The sequence below is a fragment of the Topomyia yanbarensis genome, chromosome 2, assembly GCF_030247195.1.
Source record: "Topomyia yanbarensis strain Yona2022 chromosome 2, ASM3024719v1, whole genome shotgun sequence".
Taxonomy (NCBI): Eukaryota; Metazoa; Arthropoda; class Insecta; order Diptera; family Culicidae; genus Topomyia; species Topomyia yanbarensis.
Window position 1 is genome coordinate 389,308,537 of NC_080671.1, and position 26,457 is coordinate 389,334,993.

At 38.0% G+C, this 26,457-nt stretch overlaps 1 protein-coding gene across 1 annotated transcript in view; it reads left to right on the forward strand.

The window, feature by feature from the left end:
* LOC131684765 (uncharacterized) overlaps positions 1-26,457 on the forward strand; it is a 713,337-nt gene that overhangs the window by 519,545 nt on the left and 167,335 nt on the right. The window contains exons 13-14 of the mRNA XM_058967900.1: positions 14,728-14,837; positions 21,520-21,685. Of these exons, the coding sequence (XP_058823883.1) occupies positions 14,728-14,837; positions 21,520-21,685 (276 nt within the window). The remainder of the gene's footprint in view (positions 1-14,727; positions 14,838-21,519; positions 21,686-26,457) is intronic.

Below are 26,457 nucleotides of genomic sequence, written 5' to 3' on the forward strand. Positions count from 1 at the left end.
CTATGCATGACACAGAGACTGAAATGAACAAATCCTCGATGCGATATTGAGTTTCATTGTAAATTTTATTTGTTTTTAGCACGGTTCCTAAATTCAATATTTATTTATTTGTTCGAACAAGAACGGGTAAACACGTCCAGTTTTATTACGGCTGTATTATTTCTGTAGGCTTCGGTTACGATACCTATTCCGTTGATGTTCACAGGGGGGAATTTTTTTCCCATTTCTCAGCGTGAATTTGCATAGCATGTTTTCGATAAACAAAACAAGTCCCACGAGACTGCAGCAATCTGTTTACTCATAACTGTTGAATTGGTTTTTAGTAACATTAAAAGTTGAAGGTTGCAAAGGTAATGTAATTCCATATATAGAAGATTGAAGGCAACTTCATTAATTTCAAATTTGACTCAAATTGTATTTCATATCAATTTTTCACGTCGATTGGCTCGTAGCAAACCAGCTCACCATGTTCCTTTACAAACTTCATTGGACGATACAATTTCGTATTTCGTACTTTATTACAGGCATTACTCCGCCAGTTGCGGCTTCGGTCCGCTAACGCTCTTCACGAGCTCTCCGAGATCCAATCAATCCTCTAAATATTTGATGATGGAAAGCAGATTGAGCCATTTTTCTCGCTTGTCTCAACCGCCGTTGCTGCCGATTCGTATACCGGTGAACGTCGTATCACATGCGAAGGTCCTCCCTCAACGATCCCTCAACTGTCGGGATGCTGAATCGAATGGATATCGGGCCCACCCACGTGTGCGCGAGTATATAGTAAGCAGCAGAAGCCAGCGAAAGGCAAACACTTTGGGATAATTTGTTTAGGATACAAAAAAAAGCGTTCACCCATCATCTGGTAGCATCGTGCAGTCGTACCAGTTCAGCGAACTTTGCTTCAATTGGGGAAAATGCTTCATTCTTCTCATAACTAGGACTAAGCAGGTTGCGATAAGTTTGTTCGCGTCCTGGCTTGATGGATGGGAAACGAGTCAATCGATATATAAGCCGAACGAAAAGTTAATTTCACAAAAAGGAAGTCGAAAAAGCATTTGAATGAGATATACTTTCGTACATTGCTATTGATTGATGGATTGTACTTTGGATGCCTTGAGTGGATGGAGTTTGCAAGTTGAAGAAATTAAATTTGCCAAGAGCGTCGAAGGGTAAATTAGATTCGTTGGGATTCTTTGAGCCCGTGCGAATACGTGCCATGATATAACTGCTTATGGCGAAGGATTATTTCGCCTTTTCCGAGCGTAATAGAGTTTAAGAGTTGTTTTGAACAGATCACTCTGATGATCAGAACGATGGTAAATCTTTATTTGGAAGGAAATTATAAACTTTTCAGAATCTAAGATTCAAAGATTGTTTGAGTCTAAGCAAAGTCACGATTGTTTCGAAGAACTGCATGTGACAAGTTGATGGTTCGATAATAAATTAGAAATCCATCGATTTTCATGATTTCCTGGTTCATTGCAAATCGTACCTGCTAAGCGGACTCATCGCCCCCAAATATCAATACTTTCTATTCAGGCCCGTAGCCATAAGTTTGTTTCCGGATCATCGATTAATGTACAAGTTACAATTTACTCTTGTTACAACAATGGATATTCTAGAGTTCAAAGTAACCGAGATAACCAACTATGACAATTCTTAACAGTGCTGGAAAAGGCCAACTGTTCTAAACTACACGATTAAGAGGTATAGAAGACGGTAAATCGAAATGAGTGATAAAATATCCATAAAATGTTAGAACGAAGAGAATATCGAAATTTGCAGTAAATGTTCTGATTTAGCAAGCGATTTGTAGATGCGTAGAAACGGTTAAACTTTTTTTGTTGATCTGGCGTTCTGGAACTATCACCAGTTCTATGGCATCATGTTAACAAATTTTCATGTATTCCATTTAAATCAAACTACTTTTCAGGCTGGCTTTGGCTTGGCAGATCAGAGTCCCCTTCCAGATCCCTTGGTGATCAATAGGATCAAAATATATGGTTCAATGATTTAATCAACTAAAGGAAACTGCCCAGAATTTAAATTATTACAGAAAATTATCCAGAAATTATCTACAAATCGAAAGAAAATCACTTAACACTAATTACTGATAGCTTCTAATTTACATAAAATTTGTATCATTGATGATACCATGAAAATAACTAGAAACTGAAATTTGAATAAGCTCTATAATTTCAGCATTTCTTGCTTCCGACACATGGAAGAGAATAAATCGCACTTTCTTCCCCTTTGTGGAAGAGTGAGGAAGGTGCAAAGCCAGCTTTCTATGACGATTTCGGTTACACTTTCTAAGTTAATTCGTCACTTCGTAAAACAAATATATTGACACAAATCTGTTCAGTAATTTGCTCTAATTTTTTCCCATAATTATAGCAAAGATTGCAAGATGTTCGACTACTTGATCAAAGCTGTAATGTTCATTTAATTACAGATTTGTTTTACCACAGTTTCAATTGAAGCACCTAACGCATCAAAGCCCTACGGATAACAAAGTCGTAAGGGTTCTTCGAAAATGAGAAGATCAGAGCGCAATTCCGAAAACACTCGAGTTGAGTGTACAGAAAATATGGAGCTACTCTTGGGTCGATTTTAATTCATTAATTCATTTTTTTTCACTTTTCTCCGTGATTTCTGATCATCATTTCTCATTTTATTCAATTACGAACAAAAATGAAACGAAATACTGTCACATACGGGAAATCGGAACTATAATTCCAACTTATTGGTTTATGGGTTCAACCAGTTACAACATTTTAGTTGCCCTCCGTGATAGCTTACTGATATCTGTTCACTGTATCGTCACGTCGTTTTCAAACCTATGGAAACTATAGAAAGCGACTAAAATGTTGTTGCTGGCTGCAACATTAAGTTCATTATGATTTATTGGCTAATATGTGGTTTAGCATCAATTGAATTTCTATGAAAAGTAAGGATCAAATCACGATAGTTAGTCCAACTGCTACTGTGTACGTTTCTGCATATCAGCGGGGTTAGTAATTTACGAGTGCAGCGGTTCTTAACCTTCTTCGTACCACGAACCCCTTCGAAATCACCCTGGGTTGTTGCGGACTCCACACAAAGTTACTGCGGACAGGAGGATCTTCTGGATGCGTTATTGTTCATGTTTATGTCCCGATCGGTGTCGTGAATCCGCGTTTATCGGAATTTATTGTGCTGGTTGTTGGTTTAGAGAAACTAGGCCGATCGTTGCTATTTCGTTGTCGGCATAGGAAGTTAATTTCGATGTACAAAGCGCACCAATTATTTATTGACCAAATGATTGTTTTTTATGGGTGCGCGACGTTCATATTCCATACGCTAGGCATAAGTACGTTAGGCATACATACGTTAGGCATAAGTACGTTAGGCATAATGGACGATTGGCATAATATACGTTAGGCATAATGGACGATAGGCATAATTCACAAAAATATAAAAATAATCGCAAATTCTTAACCTATTAGATGTATTACCAATATAGCTGCATCCAAATATTTAAAAAAAGCAAAATAATGAACAGACGGCATTTAATTGGCAAGGGACTGGAAGGTGAAGTATATTTTTCAATATTAAGAGCCATAGTACTCAAGGGAGAGCAAGGAATTGAAGATCTGTTCCGACAGCATGAAATACAAAGTTACTTTACGCTCGTCCGGGCATACCGCAGACTCAGGTGATTCGCATTTCTAATAACTGCCAAAAGATCCTGACTCCTGCGGTAGCAGACAAAGGGTTAAGTCGCCGGGAAACTCTAAGCTTGCTCATATGACCCTTTCCACGCTTTTTAAGCTTTCTTCCTTAAACTCCTTGCTCTATCTTGAGTACTAAGGCTCTTAATATTGAAAAAATATACTTCACCTTCCAGTCCCTTGCTAATTAAATACCGTTACAACATTTAACAAATTGATTCAATAAGTTGTTAACAAAAAAATTGGAAAAAATAATGAATAGACAATAAATTTTGGATCCATTGGAAACTGGCAGTGTTATGTACAGGATCCACATTAGGCTACAGATTCTACGTTTGTGACGATACCTTTTTCGTTTCAGTAACTCATCACAGTAGAGGAATAAACTCTCTCTCTCTCACACACACATCAAAGAGTTTCCGTAGTTCTATTTGTGATGACCTCGAGAATACAGTCACTGTGATAATAATATAGAACCAGCAATATTCGTACATTCGTTGAAAGAATTAGTAAATTGCATCATTCTTTCTTTCATGAGCTGTTCTTCTAGGTTATATATTTTCTTCTTGGACAATAACACCATGCATGCATGAACAACTAATCTAAGTTAATTCTTACATGCCAACTTTTTTCTAGCGTACAGGGTTCAATAAACACGAAAAAGTCGCTTTGAAAGATACTTCTTTCGCAGTGCTGGAAGCTGCTCAATATTTACCTTTCGGTGCTAAGCACAATTCTCCTAGAAAATTTTCAATATTCTATATGCTAAGAAAAGATCGTCGAAGATACGCTTTAGCAGTTTTCAATAATAATGGAAAATAATGAAGGTATATCAAAATTTCATTTATCGACGCTAACTGTCAATCTCTGGTGGCACTGGTCCAGCAGAGTTATATCAGACTAATAGCAATAACTTCAGTTCTAAGTTCTAATAGTCCCAGTCACTGGTCTTCCTTGTTTTTGTGAGTAAATTCTGCCTAAATCAAAAGTTTTAGAAGCTTAAAAACGTTTTTGTTTACAAACAACATGGGGGGTTGCTGTGTTTTATTCATACAAAATTGACTGATTTTAAACAATAGTATTTAGCCTATTTTGCTGCAATTTGTTTATTCGTTCAATCTAGGTTCATTCGTTCTGCATCTTTTATTTGAGTGAAGATTTCTTGAGGTATATACAATAGAATAAAATGTTGATCTAGTTTTGTCAGCTACCAAAGTAATTCAAAAAAGAATTAAACATTTGCGCTCTTACCACCCGAGGCTGTCACCACCAAAAAGTTATTTCCTTAAAGGATACTTCAATATGATAATTTATGCCTAACGTCCATTATGCCTAACGTCCATTATGCCTAACGTCCATTATGCCTAACGTCCATTATGCCTAACGTCCATTATGCCAAGCATCTTTATGCCTAACGTCTATTATGTCTAACGTCCGTATGCCTAACGTATTTATGCCTAATGGGGTACACCCGTTTTTTATCAACATCTGTTGAAAACTGTTTTTGGTGTTGACTGTAGTAGGTTGATTTTTCTTAGCGATTTCGATGCATTAAAAAACTGGCACGTAGGAATCTGACCAGGTTGGGTGCATGGCGTTACTTGGCAACCGCTTTTTAACAATTCGAACGCCATTGGGAATGATACTGAATTTTTTTCCTATTGTAACGGATTCCACTTGTTCGTATTTTGACATACAGTTAACTCTCTCTATGTCGATATTCTCTATGTCGATATTTTTTTCTATCTCGATTATTTCGTAGGTCCCTTCAGATCGCACGTATAAAAACTCCTCTATGTCGATATTTTCTCTATCTCGATATCTCCCTATCTCGATGGACCTAGCTTTATATTTGCCTACATTATTCTCTCTCTATGTCGATGTGTTTTTTTTTCTCTCAGGACATCACAAACATATACATAATGAAATGAAAATTGGCGATCAGGGCGCGTCCTATATCAATATTCTGCATGTAGGGGAACTGGGGGTAAGCCCGACACCCTGGGTAAGCCCGACACCCCACGACTTTTCCCAGATATCAAATGTTAAACCATACAATAATGACAGGATATTATTAGTACGATTATTTTAGGCATTTCGATACACATCGATGCCGTATGGATTCATTAAACGTCAACAAAATAAACAAAACAAGCGAAAGCAAAGTTGATGCGCGTTTGGATGTTATTTTTAGTTGATACATTTTAAGGTTTCAATAACACAAAAGCTTTGAAAATGACCAGTTTTTGTGTCACACATTCTATTCTACTCTCCATATCGTTATTTGTGTGAATTGAAGATAAGTTTGAGTATTTCAATACTGTTAATTGAGCATTTAACAAAAATGTGCGCTGTTGGGGTAAGACCAACAGTTTTTGGGTGGGGTAAGACCGACACGGTGTTTAGTTGATTGGGTTCGTTTTTGAATCGATACAAACGACAGGGTATATTTGTTGTGTTCAATTATACTATAATTACGTCATGTTAATAATTGAAATACACGGAAACTATGCTTTTTGTCTTTATTTATCAGTATTGTCTAAAAGCCGACCAAAAAAATTGAGAATTAAATTGAACGTGATTCATAGTTATATTACAAACAGAAACGAAAAGTATAATCTAATATGAGATTTTGAAATGATATTGATGAAAAATTTTCATTGACCGCCGGATTATTGATCAACAGTGTTCCGAAAAATCACAACACGAACCGGATAGCTTACTACGAAGCGTGCGTCACTTTTAAGTGAATGAGTCCTAGTAATAGCGTATATAATCTGCTTGCAGAACAGCTCTTCCTACTTAGAATGGCTATACAAGTGGCAATTAGGCTCGAAAGAATTACTTGAGAAAACCCGTACCATAATATAAACCATGCGTTAAACATTATTAATTCATAATACCACGCATTCGAATGCTCTTCCTCTTGCTACGCGATGAAACTACAGAAAGCATACGTTTGCATCACACATACTCATATACACATAACTACGCTTTATCACACATACACAATACATTTTTAATGGAAAAAATTTGAAAAAGAAAGTTCAAAAGGGGGTCGCTCTTGCCCCTTTGGGGTGTCGGTCTTACCCGCAGAGTTTTTAAAATGCCATTTTTCTACATTTTTTGGCAAACAATATTTTTTAATGAAATCAATTTTTTGAAACGCTGAAAAAATTATATTTTGTTAAGAACCACCTAAACAAGGATTATGCACAGAATATAAAATTTTTGAAGCTTTGTGCAATTTTAGAAAAATTATTGCGCTTAAGGTGTCGGACTTGCCCCGCGGTCCCCTAGTGGCAGTGAAGACATGATTTGGGATAAAGTGGATATTCAATGTTTTCCTACGAGACTTTGTAAAACGAATTCATCTTAATATGCATATATCGAGGTTTTCTAGAAATTATGCATTTTTGGGTTCAAAATTTTGACTTTAACATGCTATGAAAATATTTAAAATGCAGCCATCTATAGCACGGAAATCATACTTTCGTGATCAAAACAATTTCAATTAGGGGAACCTGGGGGGACTTGACCAAGCGCAGAGTTCTATTATTGGTTATGACGTGTTCTATTAGACTCTTAAAAAAATTTCAAACATGATTTTATACTAGTTTCGGTCCGTTAAGGTAATTTTAAAAGTTTGGAATGAAAAATTCTTTCCTTATAAAAAAGATTCCGTATTTTATAAATTTGCGTTAAATTATGTAATTTTTTATCAAACTTTGTATGGACATATCTACTCGCCTAATACTTCTAAAGTACTCATACATTATTTTATACTTTATGAACTAGTGAAATGATTTTACATAAATCGGAGCATTGAAATAGTTTTTACTAAAATTTGCACGAGATTGAACGCAGTAACTAATGTTGGGGAGACTTGACCAAGATTTTATGGGGGGACATGACCAAGTGGCAATAAGCCGAAGAAAGATAAAAAAATTTCTGATATTTACTATGCTGCCGTACCTACTGTTAGTGTTCATCATGTCACAAAAAATCCCACATCAAACAACAGTCTATATCTTTTTGTACTAGTAAACAAAGTTAGTAATAATATGGCTAATTTCGTGACGTGTTAATATGCAATGTAAGCAGTACAGTTAATCATTAAAAGGAAATGTATTAAACACAGTCGAAATTTATGAAATGCAACCCTTTTATATTTTTTACTGCTACTTAATGACCTCGACAATATGGAAAAAAGGATTACAGTATTATTTATGTCATTATTTTTTGTTCTGATTTTTCAAAATTCTCTTGGTCGTCTCCCCAGGCCTTGGTTAAGTCTCCCCGCAGTGGGGAGACTTGACCAAAAAAAAAACGATCTCAGACAAACTTTTGTAACTTTTGAAAAAATAAACTAAAAATTCTGCAAAAAAATCATGAACACAAATAATACCTTTTTACATTATAGCTCAATGACTTTGGAAGGATTGAAAATTTTTTTAGAGATTTATGCAGGTTTAGCTGAAAACCTGGTCGTCTCCCCGTGTTCCCCTACAAGTGGGGCAGAATGATAAACTGCAAATAAGGGATTCCTTCTCAAACAGCAAACTTGATGTTTTGAAGTGCGTGTGCACTTTACCTCGTCGTCTACTACCCTACTCCCCCCAATACGTGCATCTATATTCATTTCCCGGTATGCATTATGATGTCCTGCAGGAAAAGCTGTCTCAAAGAAAATCATTGTGTTCTATATGTCGATCTCTCCCTATGTCGATGGTCCCTTCAATATCGACATAGAGAGAGTTAACTGTATATCTTTTAATATGCTTGCGCGGCGCAAGGTCGTGTAGGAGCACTTCCATTTTATCGTCATCCATATATTCAGGATGCTAGTTTCAACGTTGACATATTTGATGCCGTTTTGCATGTTGTTCTTCTCAGTGGAATTTTCTGCCTGGGCTAAACTTTTGAACGTTATCTATACACAGTTTCTCACGTGATGTAGCTGTGTATATGTCACTTCCTTGAGATTATGATCCGTTTTCTCTTTTAGTAACAATTAAACAATACGTGACTGTAAGTCAAAGAGATTTTTTTAAGCCAATCGAAATTACATTTACCTGCTTTACAGACACTTTGGTTTAAAGATAGATTTTGTTTGTTATCAATTTATTAATTTCTGATATTCTTTATTCTATAAAACTTTTGCTTTTTTGTTAAACAATGCTTCTATTTGATTCGGATCAATGCATGAGCTAAGCTTCTATGGTATAAACAATAATAATGATAAAAGGTTAATGATTACCAACAAATCTTGTGTGAGCGACTAGCGTGTGCCAATAAATCTGCATGTGGAAACCTTTTTACTAGACTGGGAAGTATTTTTCCTAACCAAGAGTGTCTTGATGATTAATAATTTGTATCTCGTATACTTCAATCTCATCTTCGTGATCGGAGTCGAAAATATGTTTTTTCATTTACCAAAATTAGGCGGAAATGACAAGAGAGCGACGCTACTTTCTAAATCACTCGAACATTGCGAAAACGAAAATAGAACAACGGCTCACGGCAATGCACGCGGGCAAATTCAGCTTAATTATTTCCTCCATACACTCGCTTTGAAATTGAGAACAACATTAGTCCTAGTGCTGGCAAACGAAAACGAAGCCCTGATCGTGATTACAGCCATGTCCTGTTCGCAAACATCTGATTTCACGGGTCACGAGTGTGGACTTCCTCAACCATGGTGCTGGCTGTTGCTTTTGAGATACTTGACACAACCTTTGCCGTCAATATTACCTGAACAGCCGCCACAAATTTGGCAATTGTTATTGTTATGTTATGGTTTATGGATCAGGTAATGGTATTGGATAATATGGATGTGCAAAAATTTAATGTGTGTAAGCATACTCTCGCGTAATGTGTTGTACGTGCAGGTTCAGGCAGGAAGAATTAAGTCGGTCTACCTAGATTCTCACCACAAAAATACCATTTAAAATATGGGGAATTTATTCCTAAATTCGTACTTCATTCACTGAAACCTCAATTTTTTTATACGTAATATTCGATTTACGTAACTTTTCTCACGAACTAAATTCAAAATAACAAACTTTTTTTTATTTCGATTATAGAAGTTTTAACCTTAAGGTCATTCGCCTCTTCGGGTTAGAAAAACCTCTTATGAATTTTTTTAACCCTATGTGCGGGGTCGGGACTCGAACCCAAGTGCGCTGCGTACAAGACAATCGATTTACCAACTACACCACGCCCACCCCCGAAATAACAAACTCTTTTTTTACGAACTAAGTTCGTAAAAAAAGGTTGAGTGTGTACAGTACAGTAAGAAGTTGTATACAATTTTACATATTCTTAGCCAACTGTTACTAATAAAAGCAGGATATTTTCGAAATGGGGTTGACGAGTTAATGACGCAAATCGATGTCTTGAGTCATTTCGTAATCCAAAATGGCTACATCCGGTTTAGATTAATTCCCTTCAACCTCAACAATATGGGTATTTTTGGAATGGAGTTGACGAATGTATGACGGAAATCGATATCTTGAGCCATTTTGTAATCCAAGATGGTGAATTCCGGTTTAAATTCTCTATAACCTAAACAACATGGGCAACATTGTCGAAAACGGAAAAGTAGTGAAGATATGGTTATAGAAAATTTTGCTCAACCGGAATCTGATCTTGGCCTTCAAAATAACGCCACTTATCGATTTCCGTTATCTTCTTGTCAAACCTGTTCCAAAAATAGCTATATTGTTAGGGTTCCTAACATCAATTTTCCACATTTATTCGTTAAAAACGGTACAAACCCGATTCAGTTTGCCTCTGAGTTAGTGAGTCTTTTATCCCGATTTTGCCAGCCTTATAATGAAATATGTGCTTTTGTTGAGCATTTTTTTCTTATTTTAAGGATGCAAAAAAAGCAAAAATAAAAATAAATAAATTTTTTGAAATGTGCACTAAAAATTAAAAATGGTCATGAGACTATGCCTAAAGACAAATAAAGAATATTTTCCAGTTTGGGTTATTAAAAAGAAAGAAAAATTTTACCCCGATATTATCAATGTCCCCATTTGGCAGCCTAAAATACACCGACGGGCTGATAAAACGGGTCTTTACCGTACTCCGACTCCGTTCCAAAAATTCCAATATCGCCGGGTTATCGAACATATTACTCAACTGGAAGTCTCCATCTTGGATTGCAAAACGTTTCCACTTGTGAGGGATTCCATGAGAAACCGGCCGACCGCAAAATATGACCATCGTCGATTCGAACGAAACTTTGCAGGTGTGTTCGCTGTATGAATCTCCATGATATTCTCTGGAAATTGGAATATTTTCATACAAGAGTAATTTTTCAAAAGGGCGTAAACGTTTCTACGTGTATGAATTTCAAATTTTTTTTGTTCGATTACTGTATTTTATACAACAAAACTATCTGAGAACAAGTTACAGGGAATGAATACTTCTGTCCGAAAAAAATATACACTGAAAAAAATGTTGTGTCATTCTTTAAAAAAAACAAAAATTTATGATAAAAATTTAAATTTCAAAAAAACCCATTTTTTTAAATTTTTTATATTTTGTTACCAAAAACCTAAAGAGATAAGAAACATTTTGAATGTGATTGCATGATGGAGAAAAAATCGGTGAAAAAACTTTTCTAACAATAACTTCGTACATGTTTTTAAATTTCATACTAATTGACATACAAAATTGTAATTTTATTACAGAATATAATTCTAAGCACCATTTAAAATCAAAATGCATTTAACAAAAAGCTTCCAAAATGCGATAGTTTTCGAGATATTTGAAATTTTGCTACTTCAAAAACAATTAATTCGTGTAATTATGCTCTTTTTAAAAGTTCTTCGCGTTACCTCATCAAAAAATGTCAAAAATTTAATGTTTGTCGTTTTAAAGACGTAAAAGCAACCTTTTTAGTGTATTTGGATCATGGAGAAGCTTTCAATAAAAAAGTTTTCCTAACAACAACTTTTGACATTTTTTTATAATTCTTACTATTTGCAGTCAAAAATACAATTTTCCTTTTGAATATGATTCTAAACGCCATTTTAAATCGAAATACTCTTAACAAAAATTTTCTAAAATGTAGTAGTTCTCGAGATATTTTAACTTTTGTTTTAACAACACAATTATTTTGGTTTATTACGACCTTTTCATAAGTTAGTCGCGTTTCTCCATCAACAATAATAGGTTTTTCAAAAGGCCCGTAAAGTTTCCTGCAACTTTCTCTTTGACATCAAGGCGATATTGTAAACCATTTGAAAGTTACATGAAAGTAACATTCAAAATGTTTCTTTTCTCTTTAGGTTTTTGGTAACAAAATATAAAAAATTTAAAAAAATGGGTTTTTTCGCAATTTAAATTTTTATCATAAATTTTTGTTTTTTTTGAAAAATGACACAACATTTTTTTAGTGTATATTTTTTTTTAGACAGAAGTATTCATTCCCTGTAACTCGTTCTCAGATAGTTTTGCTGTATAAAATACAGTAATCGAACAAAAAAATTTTGAAATTCATACACGTAGAAACGTTTACGTTCTTTTGAAAAGTTGCTCTTGAGTCAAAATAATCTTATTACCTGTGGAAAATATTTAGTCTTGCATGACGGTGAAACGTGTAAAGTTTCATTGGAATCTAAGATGGTCGGTCACGATTTTAAAGATTTTCGGACGGATCTTCGTGGAATTCCTGTCTTCCAGATAACGGCGATGGCTGAGTGGTAAGCGTGACTGCCACCCATCCCAGTTGGTCTGGGTTCAATCCCAGCCAAGGTCGTTGAGATTTTTTCTGAGTTGAATCTGTGGTCACGTCTTCCTTCGGAAGGGAAGTAAAGCCGTTGGTCCCCGATCCATGAGTTGATGGTTCAATATCTAGTCCAGATAGTGGAGTCACCTCTCTTCGTGAAGATCAGCACTCTTATATTTACCAACAAGTATCCTCCTTCCGTGATACTTGTGGAGTGCGCATTAGTATATACGAACTCTAGCAAAAGCAAATATCGGACTAACATCCCTTCCCTTTCCTTCCGCGATCTACGTTCGAGCCTGGTCGGCGCCGGTATTGATCAATAAACACTTTAGGATTACCAAGAGTTACACATTGAAAGATGCTTCGCTACTCTTAAGCATAATTATCTACTGATTCCTTGTACAACTTCAGCTAGTCTAGATCAATAACGGAGCTCAAGCTCATTACTTGTCAAGCTCGTTCTAAAAAATACCCATATTGATAGGGTTATTGAGAACATTGCTCAATCAACGAATTTTAATAAGAATTGAAGCAAACTTTTTTACGAACTAAATCCCAAATAACGATTTTTTACGAACTAATTCAATTTACGATCCCCCGGTTCGGTTCGGAGATGGAGGTTCCAATGTACTGAATTCCATTTCTTCTAAATGTGACATGAATCTTTTAATGGCCACGGTGCAAGTAAGCGGTATCAGATCTTGTAGCCGAACATCGTTTTTATCATCGTCCATATATATGAGGAGCAACCACGTGTTACAAGTTATTATACAAAGTGACAAATGGTTTTGCTTGAGCTAATTTGTTGAACGGTATCAGTCTGACATGGTAGAACTCTATCAAGGCGACTTCCGCAAGTATAACCCCCATTTTCACCTTCAGCAAAAAATCGGAAGTCAATAGCCTCCGTATTTGGCTGGAGCAACCTCTTGCTTCTGCGACTCACTCATCTCGACAGATCTCCACAGCAAGAAGTAATAGTTTCTTTTGTTCTTTCAACAAGTCACACAATATGAAAGAAAATGTTTGTGTCACACTCACTGCATACTGAGTAAATATCGTGACCGGTGTCTTTGGTGGTTCGATATAGCAACCTTCCACAACATTATTTCATTAAGTTGTTCAAACCAAACAAGATACAAATTTGATAAGAATCACCGAAAAACTAGTTCTTTCTTAAATTCATTTTTGAATAATTTCAGTTGGGGGGGGGGGGGGGGTATTTAGCCTCCTACTCTCCCACCTCTGGCTACGTGCCTGTTTCTATTTTTGTCATCTCATGAAATACTCAAAACTGGAAAATAATCCTCTTCTTAAAAATCATTCCTCAAAAGTAGCTACAGTTTGCTACGCCTCGTTTCGGAGGTCAGCCGTCCCCTAACAGGCTTAGATATGAGCTGCTTTCCCGTTATTCCGATGCACAACAATAGCAATTAAATTTAGCGTGAATAATTTTCCCCGAGGTGTCTGCCACCGTTCCTGTTGATGGTTGTTATTTTTGTCTGTTGTTCCTGTTGATGGTTGTTATTTTTGTCTGTTGTTTTTTTTTCCGGTACGTTCCCCTGCCCGTTGCATACTACCTAATCCCCCCGGAGAATCTATAGCTTCCCTTACGTACACGGCAGCAGCATACAGGAACAACGAGAGCCAATGTTTTTGCTAATGTTTCAATAACACTCTTTCGTTCTCTTCCGGAAAGATGGGTCCCCGCCGAACGGTGCTCACAGAACATGTCCGCCTAATCAGCTTATCTTCTTCTTCTTCTATAGAACGGTTGCAATTTTCCACTCGCTTTTCTGCACATTTTTGGTTCGGTTATGCTCCGGGTTGTTCCGTACCATAAGGCTTTGGTAGGACAGGAAAACTTTTCACTACCTACTGGGGACTGAAATGAGAATACAACATCGTTTGCTTCTGTCACCGCTCGAGACCAGCAATTTTCCGACACACTTCCATCAGCAAAAACAACACAAAATTTCCCACTCCGAAGCAAAACAAACGACATACAAAATCATTGTTGAATTCCCGCATGCTCCGAAAACCACCAGATAACCGTGAACGTACAGCATAAACACAAGCATCGGTGATTCACACGCTCACCAGAGCACACACACACACACGCATACCTTTGCCATAGTCCTTTGATCGTTGTTCGATGTTGTAGCGTTCTGTAGAGTTATTGGTTTTAGTTCATGCGGCTACCGCTTTCGGTGCCGCTAGTTCAACAGTTAACCGGAACATTTGCGCTACTTTTTTTTTTCTTTGCAGAACCATCCCCGCTGTATGAGAACAATCACTATCACGAGGAATGCTTGAGGTGCAACTCATGTGGTCTCAACTTAACCGGTCCCAATCAGAAGAGAGCCAGACGTTTCAAGGTAACTATTGATTATTATTATGCTGATGAACGGTCATTTTGGTGCTGGGTTCTGAGTAGGGTTTCCAGGATGTTTTATGTGCTGCTGATTATGAAAATTGTTATACGGAATACAAGAGCATAGTGAGCCATAGGCCCTTTCCTTTCCCCCGAATCCAAACAAAAAAATTGAAGCCGAATAAACCGAACAGCCCGAAGTTTGGGGTACCAAAAAACCTGTGGGGGTATTCAAAAAAAAGGAAGGTGGCTTCACAGCTTAAAACCAAAATTTGTATGGACATCAGATTTCTGCCGATAGTAGAAAAATTAACGTATCTAGCTATAAAACGCTACCATAAAAATGAATAGTTAAGCGGTGCTCAGCCCCAATACTACTATAATCTGACTAGCATCTATGATCACGGATCAAAACGCCGCAGTGTCAGTGTCGCCTAGCTGGACAAAACCTCAAAATTCCAAAACAAAATTTTATGATTTAAAATTTGTGTGAACAGGTTGAATAGAGTCTTCTCAAAATATTAAGGCTTGACGACGATAGACAGATTTTTTTGCAGAACTTCAAAGCTGAAATAGATGATCAATTCTGTACTTAATCCAATGTTAGTCAAATGAATATTTTAAGATTCCGATTAGGGTCGAACTGGTTTTATCTCGCTGGACTTATACTTGCATTCGATTTAGTCGACACAAGCCATACTTCCCGCTCAGACATGATGAACAAATAATAAATCAAATAATGCATTAAATGTATTACATTAAAATTATAATGTTCAAAGAGGCTGTACTTTTTTGAAGCAGTCCGGAAATATTGCTTGTAGTTAATAACACTTGGAAATTAGTGTACTTTCCGAAAATAAATATCTTGTTTTGTCCCGAGGTATGAAAGAAGATGATTTGTCATAATATATCTGAAGGAGACGCATGGTAGTTTTTGATTGCCCAAGGTTCGTAATATAATTTATAAAAGTCTCTCAGCATTATCATCAATTGAAAAAATGTGTATTCTGCTAAAAATTCTCTACTCCAAATTTTTTGAAAATGATTTTTCAGATAAAGTGAACTTTATATTCGAAAATGTTGAATTTTCGAATCACCAAATATGAATTTAGCACTACGAAATTATCCCAATGTGAAGTTTTCATCAAATTCGGGCCACTTTTGAGGTTTTGTCCGACTTTTGTATGTAAGAGTGATCACTGTGCACCACGTCTGTATTAATAAATTTAATTTCAAGTTCCATTAATGCTAACATGTCCGTGCATCAGGTTATTAATCCTATGTTTTTCCCTTCAATAGTCGTTATTATCGTTCGTAGCATAACAATTTGTCTGTATAACGTGGTATCACTCGGTAGCTTTCAACCCAATAAAAATATCGTAGAGAATAAATAGCGAAATCTGTCCAAATACTATTGCAATAAATAACGATCCGTTCTATTACGCAACTTTTCATAAAATATGCGAATTTTTCGAACATATGATGAACCATTCGTAGTTCTATTGAAACACTGCGAAATCCCGTGCGAACTTCCGTGCGTAATTTCGTGGGAAATTTCATTCGAAATTTCGTGCGAAATTCCGTGTGAAAGTCCGTGCAAAGTTTCGTGTGAAATTCCGTGCGAAATTCCGTGCGATATTCCGTGCGAAATTCCGCCCGAGATTTTATACAAAATTCAGGATGAAATTCCGTGCAAAATTTCATTCGAAATACCGTGCGAAATTGCGTGAGAAATCCCGTGTGAAATTTCGTGCGAAGTTCCGTGGGAAATTTCAGTAGAAAATCCGTGCGAAATTTCGTGCAAAGTTTCGTGCGAAATTCCGTGTGAAATTTCGTGCAAAATTCAGTGCGAAATCTCGTGGTAAATTTCAGTAGAAATTCCGTGCGAATTTCGTGCAAAGTTTCGTGCGAAATTCCGTGCTAACTTCTGTGCGAAATCCCGTGCGCAATTTAGTGCGAAGTACCGTGCGAAATTCTATGGAAAATTTCATTCGAAATTCAGTGCGAAATTCCGTGCAAAGTTTCGTGCGAAATTCCGTGCGAAAATCCGTATGAAACTTCGCGAAATTCCTAGCGAAATTTCGTGCGGAGTTTCGTGCGAAATTCCGTGAGAAATTCCGTGCGAATAAAAATTCCGCACGAAATTCCATGCGAAATTCCGTTAAAAATTCGCGCGAAATTCCGTGGGAAATTCCGTGGGTAATTTCATTCGAAATTCCGTGCGATATTCCCCGCTAAATTAGACGCGAAATTCGTGCAAAATTTCGTGCGAAATTTCGCGTGAAGCTTCGCACGAAATTCCATGCGAAATTCTATTCGAAATTCCGTGCGAAATTCCGTGCATATTCCACGCGAAATTTCGTTCGAAATTCCGAGCGAAAACCCGTGCAAAATTCCGGCCGAAATTTCGCGCGAGATTCTTTGCGAAATTTTGCACGAAATTCCCCGCGAAATTCTGTGTGCAAATCCGTGCTAAATTCCGTGGCAAATTCAGTGCAAAATTCCGTGCGAAATTTCGCGTGCGATTCCGTGCGAAACTCCGCACAAAAATTCGGGCGAAATCCGCACGAAATTCTGTGCGATATTCCGTGTGAATTTCGGAATTTCGCATAGAATTTCTCAGTGAATTTTACTATCACAAATTTTACACGGAATTTCACTCGAAATTTCGCACGGAATTTCACTCGAAATTTCGCGCGGAATTTCACTGGAAATTTCGTGCAAAATTTCGAGTGAAATTCCGTGCGAAATTTTGCGCGAAATTCAGTGCAAAATTCCGTGCGAAATTCCCTGTGAAATTCCGTGCAAATATCCGTGTGAAACTCCGTTCGAAATTCTATCCGTGTGAAATTTTGCGCGAAATTCCGTTCGAAAATTCGCACGAAATTCCGTGCGAAAATTTGTGCGAAATTCTGTGCGAGCTTCAGTGCGAAATTCCGTGGGTAATTTCATTCGAAATTCCGTGGGTAATTTCATTCGAAATTCCGTGGAAAATTCCTTGCGAAATTCCGTGCGAAATTTTGCGCGAAATTCCGTGCGAAACTGCGTGCGGAACTTCGCGCGATATTCTGTGCGGAATTCCGTGCTAAATTCCCTGCCAAATTTCATGCGAAATTCAGTGCAAAATTCCGTGCGAAATTATGTGCGAAATTCCGTGCGATATTCTGCGCGAAATTCCGGGCGAAATTTCGCGCAAAATTCCGTGCGAAATTTCGCGCAAAGTTCCGTGCGAAATTTTTTAGAAATTGCACGCCATTTTGTGCGAAATTCCGTGCGAAAATTGGTGCGAAATTCCGTGCGAAAATTCGCGCGAAAATCCGTGCGAAATTCCGCGCAAAAGTCCGTGCCAATTCCATGCGAAATTCCGTGCGAAATTCCGCGCGAAATTTTGCGCAAAATTTCGCACGGAATTTTGCACGTAATTTCGCATGAAATTTTGCACAAAATTTTGCACGGAATTTCCCACGGAATATCGCACGGAATTCGCACCAAATTTGGCACGGATTTTCGCACGGAATTTCGCGCGAATTTTTTCACGAAATTTCGCACGGAATTCGCAGGGAATATCGCACGAAATTTCACGCGGAACTTCGCGCAAAACTTCGCACGGAATTTCGCACGGAATTTCGAACGAAATTTCGAACGAAAATTCGAACGAAATTTCGCACGAAATTTCAAGCAAAATTCCGCACGGAATTTCGCACGGAATTCGCACCAGATTTGGTACGGACTTTTGCGCGGACTTTTGCACGGATTTTCGCGCGAATTTTCGCATGGAATTTCGCACCAATTTTCGCACGGAATTTCACGGAATTTCACACGGAATATCGAACGGATTTTCGCACAAAATGGCGCGCAATTTCCAGAAAAATTTCGCACGGTATTTTGCGCGAAATTTCGCACGGAATTTTGCGCGAAATTTCGCGCAGAATATCGCACGGAATTTCGCTCATAATTTCGCACGGAATTTTGCACTGAATTTCGCATGGAATTTGGCACGGAATTTAGCACAGAATTTTGCGCGGAATTCCGTGCAAAATTTCGCACGGAATTTCGCACAGAATCTCGCGCGGAGTTTCGCACGGAATTTCGCGTGGAATTTCGCACGGAATTTCGCGCAAAATTTCGCACGGAATTTCGCAAGGAATTTTCCACGGAATTTCGAATGAAATTACCCACGGAATTTCGCACGGAAGCTCGCGCAGAATTTCGCACAGAATTTCACACGGAATTTCGCGCAAATTTTCGCACGGAATTTAGCACTAAATTTCGTGCGAGATTCCGTGCAAAATTCCGTGTGAAATTTGGCGAGAAATTCCGCGTGAAATTTCGTGCAATATTCCCTGCGAATTCCGTGCGAAATTTCGTTTGAAATTCCTTTCGAAGTTCCGTGCGAAATTCCTTGCAAAATTCCGTGCGGCATTTCGCGCGATGGTTCGTGCGAAAGTACGCGCGAAATTTTGTGCGAGATTTCGTGCGAAATTTCGCACGAAATTACGTGCGAAATTTCGCAAATTTCGCCAAATTGCGTGCGGAATTTTGCTACAAATTCCGCACGAAGTTTCGTGCGAATTTTTTTGCGAAATTCCGTGCGAAATTCGAACGAAATTTCGCAAAGAATTTTACATGTAATTTCGCAAAGGAGTTTCGCACGTAATTTCGCGCAAAATTTCGCAAGGAATATCACGAGGAATTTCGCACGAAGTTTCGCACGGAATTTCGCGAAGAGGTTCGCACAGAATTTCGCGCAGAATTTTGCACGGAATTTTGCGTAAAATTTCGCATTAAATTTTGCACGAAATTTCACACGAAATATTGCGCGGAATTTCGCGAGGAGTTTTGCACAGAATTTGGCGCAAAATTTCGCACGGAATTGCGCACGGAGTTTCGCACCCAAATTGGGCGCTAAATTTCGCGCGGAGTTTCGCACGGAACTTCGCACGAATTTTTGCGCGAAATTTCACGCGGAATTTTGCGCGGAATTTCGCACGAAATTTTGCAAATTTCGCGCGAAGGTCCGTACGAAACTCCGCTCGAAATTCTACGCGAAATTTTGCGCAAAATTCCGTGCGAAATTACGTGTGAAACTCTATGCGAAATTGCGTGCAAAATTTTACGCAAAATTCCGTGCGAAATTTTGCGTGAAATTCCGCACGAAATTCCGTGTGAAACTCCACGCCAAATTCCGCGCGAAATTTCGAGTGAAATTCGGTGCGAAATTCCGTGCAAAATTTGTGAAAGTGAAATCCGATACAAGATTCAGTGAGGAACTACTTTCGAAATTCCGTGTGAAATTCCGGAATATTCCGCACGGAATATTACGCAAAATTTCGCACGGATTTTCACAACGCTTTCGCACAAAATTTTGCACGGAATTTCGCACGAAATTTGACCCGGAATTTCGCGCAAATTTTCTCACTAAATCTTGCATCGAATTTCGCACGCAATTTTGCACGGAGTTTCGTGCGGATTTTCGATCGGAATTTCGTGCGAAATTTCGATCGGAATTTCACACGGAACTTTGTACGGAATTTCGATCGAAATTTTGTGTGGGATTTCGCGCGGAATTTTGCGTGGGATTTCGCGTGGAAATATGCACTGATTTTCGGGCGGAATATCACTCCGAGTTTCGCGAATTTCGGAATTTCACATGGAATTTTATTGATTAAAAATTTCTTTCGTTTTGCACCTGTAAAATTATTTAAAATCCTCTGAAAGTAGCTGTATTTTTCTTCATACTCAGTGAACTAGATAGATAGAGTAGACTGGGGTCAAGTAAGACAGTTTTCTTTGGCAAGTTCGTGCAATGATTTTGCACTGCTTTTGACAAACAAGTAGTCGTTGGAAAAGTTATACACATCTGGCAACGTTTTGGTAATTATTGTTTTATGCCTGGCTAAATATTTTTCAAGCTAACTCCAATAAGGAGAAGGTACTCTTTTTCGATGCTTTTAAAATATGGGGGTACCATTGGTCATTCGAGGTTACACGCCTAGAAAATCCTTTCATTTGAAAAGTATTAAAATTGACGTCATTCGGGTAAAAAAATGAGAAGTTGCAAATAATGTGAAAAATCATGAAACAGCGAAAGGAAATGTTGAAAAAACATGTTGTTTCGGCAGCTGCGTCTGGCTTTGTACTTACGAATGACTTCGTCGTTGTTCTCATCGTCGCCAGAGTGTGGAATTGAAGTTGTTTATTCCGGCTCACGTGATTGATTAGCTGTCAGACGATCAGTACTGACCTATTGTGCCCCAAGCGTATGTTTCATGTTGATGTTCATATTTTTTTTCAAGAACAAGAATATCGAAAAATCAACACAAAACTCGTGTTCATTTTCTACTTTGATTAAATGTACTGTACAGAGGACGAAAGAACAGCATGCGAAAACGTAAATGACGCCGTAACTAATACAACTGATTCACGGTAACAGCCGAAATGACAGTCATCAACGATGTATTCCACCGTGTATCTAATTCACACAAGATGAGCGACCTCTGCAATAACATACCAAAGACAATGCCCTATACCTATTGTACTCCAATACCTATTTGACCCCATTCTACTCTACTATTATAATACACAAGCGCATATTGCATTATCTGCACTCTCGCGAGCTGGTAACACACTTATTTTTAAGCAAAAACCTAGCAATATACACATTTTTCATCACCTTCCACTTTCAGAATCAAATTCTCTGCGATCTGCACTTCGCAGACGTCGCCCTGATGGAGTGTTCGGACTTTATGCAGCAATTGCGCAGCTTTAAGCCACAATCCCTCGGATGTGCCGTGGCCCGACGGAAAAGTTCCACCACGCTCATCTTCCCACTGCCACCGCAAGCGTGCTCAGGTAAGTCCACCCACTATTACACATAGGTACTTTCGATTGGCATCAGCAGACAGAGCAAACACCGGTTACACTGCGGAATCAAACCTACCAAACCATCCATGCTGCAGTGGTGCACGAGAGCCAGTGCGTGGGTGGGGTGGGAGGAGGAATCAATCGAATACCGGATGACCGGTTCTCCCCCCGAAGTGATACAATCCAATCGGCTTTAATTGAATCCGGTTCGGAGAGCTACCGGAGCGATTTATTTGGATCTAATTAATTACTGAACTTTTTTATTGTCACTTGATGCAATATTGCGGAAATAATTATGTAGTTGTGTACAATTGTAAACAGTATAATGGTTGCCACCGGTGTAAAAGGAAAAATGTTATGCAAACTGTTTTATTTAGCATTAATAATTTCCATCCGTGCTATTGCATCTGAAACTTTAGAAATGCTCAATGGGAAATGCTTTATCCATTAGCGAAGCTCCGAACAAAACACTTTTGTTGTTTCCAGTCGTTTCGATGCCAAGAATACGGACGTCCACGAATATCGTTATGGGCAAATGCACCCTTTGCTGAATGTGCTATGCTTGTCTTCTGCTCGTTTTTTCATCTATGTAGAACCATCACAACTTATGACGGCAACTGGTGGCTTTGCGGTGGGTTAGATTTTGAGGAAATATATAGCATAGTTTCATGACGCTGTAAACTCAATTTGCCGCTCACATTGCCTCGCATATAGATATAGATGCCTCTTTAACAGTCAACTCGTCCAACCGATCCCGCCCACATCTGTCGCCTCGTAACTCATCAATCAATCTGTTTTAGAGCTATTAAGGAGAAAACTTTCAGTATGTATACCATCGCCATCGTCTTGTCGTGTCATCGGGATCTTTACGAGCGGCGTCAGGATATCGGATGGATAAATCTATATAGTCTCAGGTTTACGGTCGGGTAAGAGGAGCCAGGGAGAAGTGAAGCCCAATGAATACTAGAGTCGTCTCAATTTTCCGAAGACAGAGCGCTGTCTACGTCGTCGTGGTTGTCGTCGTCGCCGAGAGGCTACACGGCGCGTAACGTAACGACAAGTTGATGATGAGAAAACTTTTCTTACAGCTGGTTCCATCTTGTTTGTTGCCCTTTCCGGTGGTTGGCGTGTAACTCAAGCGTTTCTAGCGATAGCATGAAAATGGGTGACCCCAATCGGAAGGGAAAAGTTTGCTTTTATTCTCAATCCATGAGCCAACCAGTTATCGACCCTTTTAGGAGTTAACGAAAATAAAACGTCATAATTCGTACCTTGTTCAGGGATGTTCGTGACGGTTGATACTATTGTGCTGCAGTAGCACTAAACACTAACAAGTAGGGTAATTGTAAAATGGTCATGAATATTTAAATGTTGGTTCGTTTGTTCTCAAGCCCTAAACCAGGTACAGTCAATACCAGCGGTAGTGTGCTGTGGTATTATTTACGATTGCTTTTAGTGTTTCCTATTAGGTGGGTAATCAAAAAAAGAAAATCCACATGTGTTCTCGAAGTAAATTGTTATTGGCCCTCTGTGACATCCCGGAAGCGTAGAAGCTCTGATTAGTTGATGAAACATAGCGAAGTCGAAAACTGATTTGGCTAACGCGCCAATGCTAAAGTCCAACGAATTTAAAATCAACCGGTTTCAATCGTAGGTATCTCATAATCTATTAAGTTTAAAATAAAACTGAAGTAGAAGGAAATGTTTTGTATTTATTGCAGTTCATACATGACTGGCGTTGAAATGAGTTGTACCGCTCGTATTTATAAATTCGCGTGATTTTAAAAAGAGTTTTACCAAACGTTATGTAGCAAAAAAAGACATTGAATTCTTTTTTGTTTGGTGAAAATTCAACTAGTTGAGGATGGAGATGTTATAAATGTTTAAAGTGTACACTTCTCAATTCAAATCGGTTACAATATGCACTATAACAAAGAACCGTTATTACAATGTCGATTGATTTCACGAACTGTAAAATGCTTCCATATATTAGCAAAGATCATTGGGAAAGAAAATGTGGCTTTTCCAGAGTATGAATCCGACTTTGTCCAGTTTCATCTAGACAAAAACTTTGAACTACTCACTTTCAAGAAATAAAGAATAGTAAATAATCGAACAAATCCTCGACACATGCATTGATTTATCTCAGTTACAAATGAAACCGATTGGTTTACATCGTATATGCTAATACATAGCACTTTTCTTAGATTTAGAACTCAGAAAAAAGCAAAAAAAGCAAGACTCTTTGACTACAAATGAACAATAACCGAAATTGTCAACAAATCATTGTTTCCATACTTTATTCGCACTGTGTAGATCAATAATTTAAATATTAGTGATAGACTTTTCAAGCAACAAAGTTCGACCATTTGTTGAAGAAGTTTGGTATCCAGGTTCCATGCCTACGGAGTAGGGTTCTGGGGTGTGACCCAGGAGGGCTTCAGACTGGTTGTAAAATTTCTTAATTTCTTAATGTAAATACTGCGATTCATTTCGTTACATAATAGACCATTATACCACGTTCGGACATGCTAATGTCGATTTCTGGAACACTAAGTATTGTTATGGCATGTTTCAGAAGATTGTTGTGGAATTTATTCCAGGATTCTAGTGAAATCCCTCTCAGTATTTCGATATCACCTTACTCAGTCATCAAGAGGAATCAGAATTCTGATGCTGAATTCTGATAGTTTCTTTCATAGCATCGAGATAGAACCTTTTCAGGATACACTTGTATAACCTCCATTTAGGGGAACAGTTCCTAAGACGGACACCTTAATGTTAAATAGCGAATTCGACTCATCCTTGGATGCTTTGCTCGCAAATTGCACGTAAACCGTAATTTGAGATCATGTTGCATCAATATAAGAACTTATACTAATAAAAATTTCAAACAGAAATATGTTTAAAATGGTTTTGAAAAAGAGGCCCAAAATCGTCATTTCAAAAGTGGTAGGGGTAAGATGAACATTTAGCTTTGGTAAAGATTGTCATAGGATAGGGGTAGAGTGAGACGCTTCTCGACCAATAAATTCTGTCAGTACATCACAATGTAGCGATAACAAAAAATAGCCCAAGGGTATGCAATTTGACGGCATACTGCTTTGAATTGGCGTAAGAAATATGTCCATCTTTTCCTACCCTACTGTGTCCGTCATATGACCCAACATTCAACAAATTTTAAAAAATGTGTCTATATTCAGAATGATTATGTATAGTATCTGTTTTTTCGCCAATCAAGTGTTAAATACCAAGTACCTCATGCCCACTTAGAAATATTTACCGAGATCAACGATTTTCATTGTTTTAATCGTTATTTTCTACTATCGAAAAATGATGTCCATTACCCCGCTATCGAAAACAAAAAATTGTTTTGCTCGTATCTCTTATATTTCTCATACTTCCTTATTGCAGTATCTTTCAGAAGCATTTGAAATCTTTAAGAAATGTTACCGTATCATTACATTTTTATTTAATTTTGCGGTTTGCGAAAAACGCAAAGTGTCCGCCTTACCCACCGTGTCCGTATTAGCCGACTTTCCCCTACGATCTTTTTTTACGTAATGATAGATTTACGAAAATATTTTACGAAGAAATTTCGAACTTTTTTTACAAACCAAGTTCGTAAAAAAGTTTGAGTGCATGCAGTACAGTATAAACCTGCACACAATTATTTAATTGTGTACAGGTTATTGCTTACACCATCATGAATTTTCAAGTATCGCCAAACACCGATTTCCATCTTCTACCTGTCATTCCCATTCCAAAGATATTCATAGTGTTAGGGTTGTCGGGAAGCAGAGTCGCAATCGCCAATATTAAAATGGCGTCACACATCGATTCCCGTCATCTACTCGTCAAGTCCGTTACATACAACATACAACACTCATTTTGTTGAAGTTTTAGAGTTTTTAGTTCAACCAGAAGTGTCATCTTGGATTTCTTATGGCGCTAGTTATCAATATGCATGATATTTATGTATTTATGTATTTAACGATTTACGTCCATCTGACAATGAGTCTTAATGAACTAAATTACAAATAATTAACCTAAAGTGATAACAAACGATTTCTAAACTGTGCAGAACTAATGAGGAAGTCGCAGATGTCGGTAAAATCGTTGAAGCGACGGACCATTGCTAGTATCAGGCTGTTGGCAGCGTAGTTAGTGTTACGCATTTCAGTCTACAGCAGTGTTCGAGGACGAAGAACACGGGTTGGTGCGTAGAGGTTAATGTGTGATAGGAGATCGGGAACATCATATTCGGCGAGAAGAAGCTTAGATACGAAGGTAGCTTGCGACGCGTGTCTACGATCTTCTAAAGTGTGCAGTCCTAGTAATCGACAACGGTCTTCGTATGGCGGCAAGTTCAGCGGATCATTCCAAGGCAATTGACGTAACGCATATCTTATGAATCTGCGCTGGACGGCTTCAATTCTTTGGCTGCAAGCTGCATGGTAGGGGCACCAGACGACGTTTGCGAATTCCAACTGTCAGCGCACCAGCGAACAATACAACGCTTTGAAGCACAAAAGGTCCCGGAATTCGTTGGATATTTTGAACATAAAACCTAGTAGGCTAGTAGGGATGAGTGTACGTTATCCTTTCATCAAGGATGACGCCCAAATCTTTTACATGATCAACGCGTTGCAGCTGAGTTCCAGCGATGTTGTAGTTGAAATTAAACATGCTCCTCGTTCGATGAAAGCTGATAACAAAGCATTTAGCAACACTAAGAACCATCATGTTTCTTTTACACC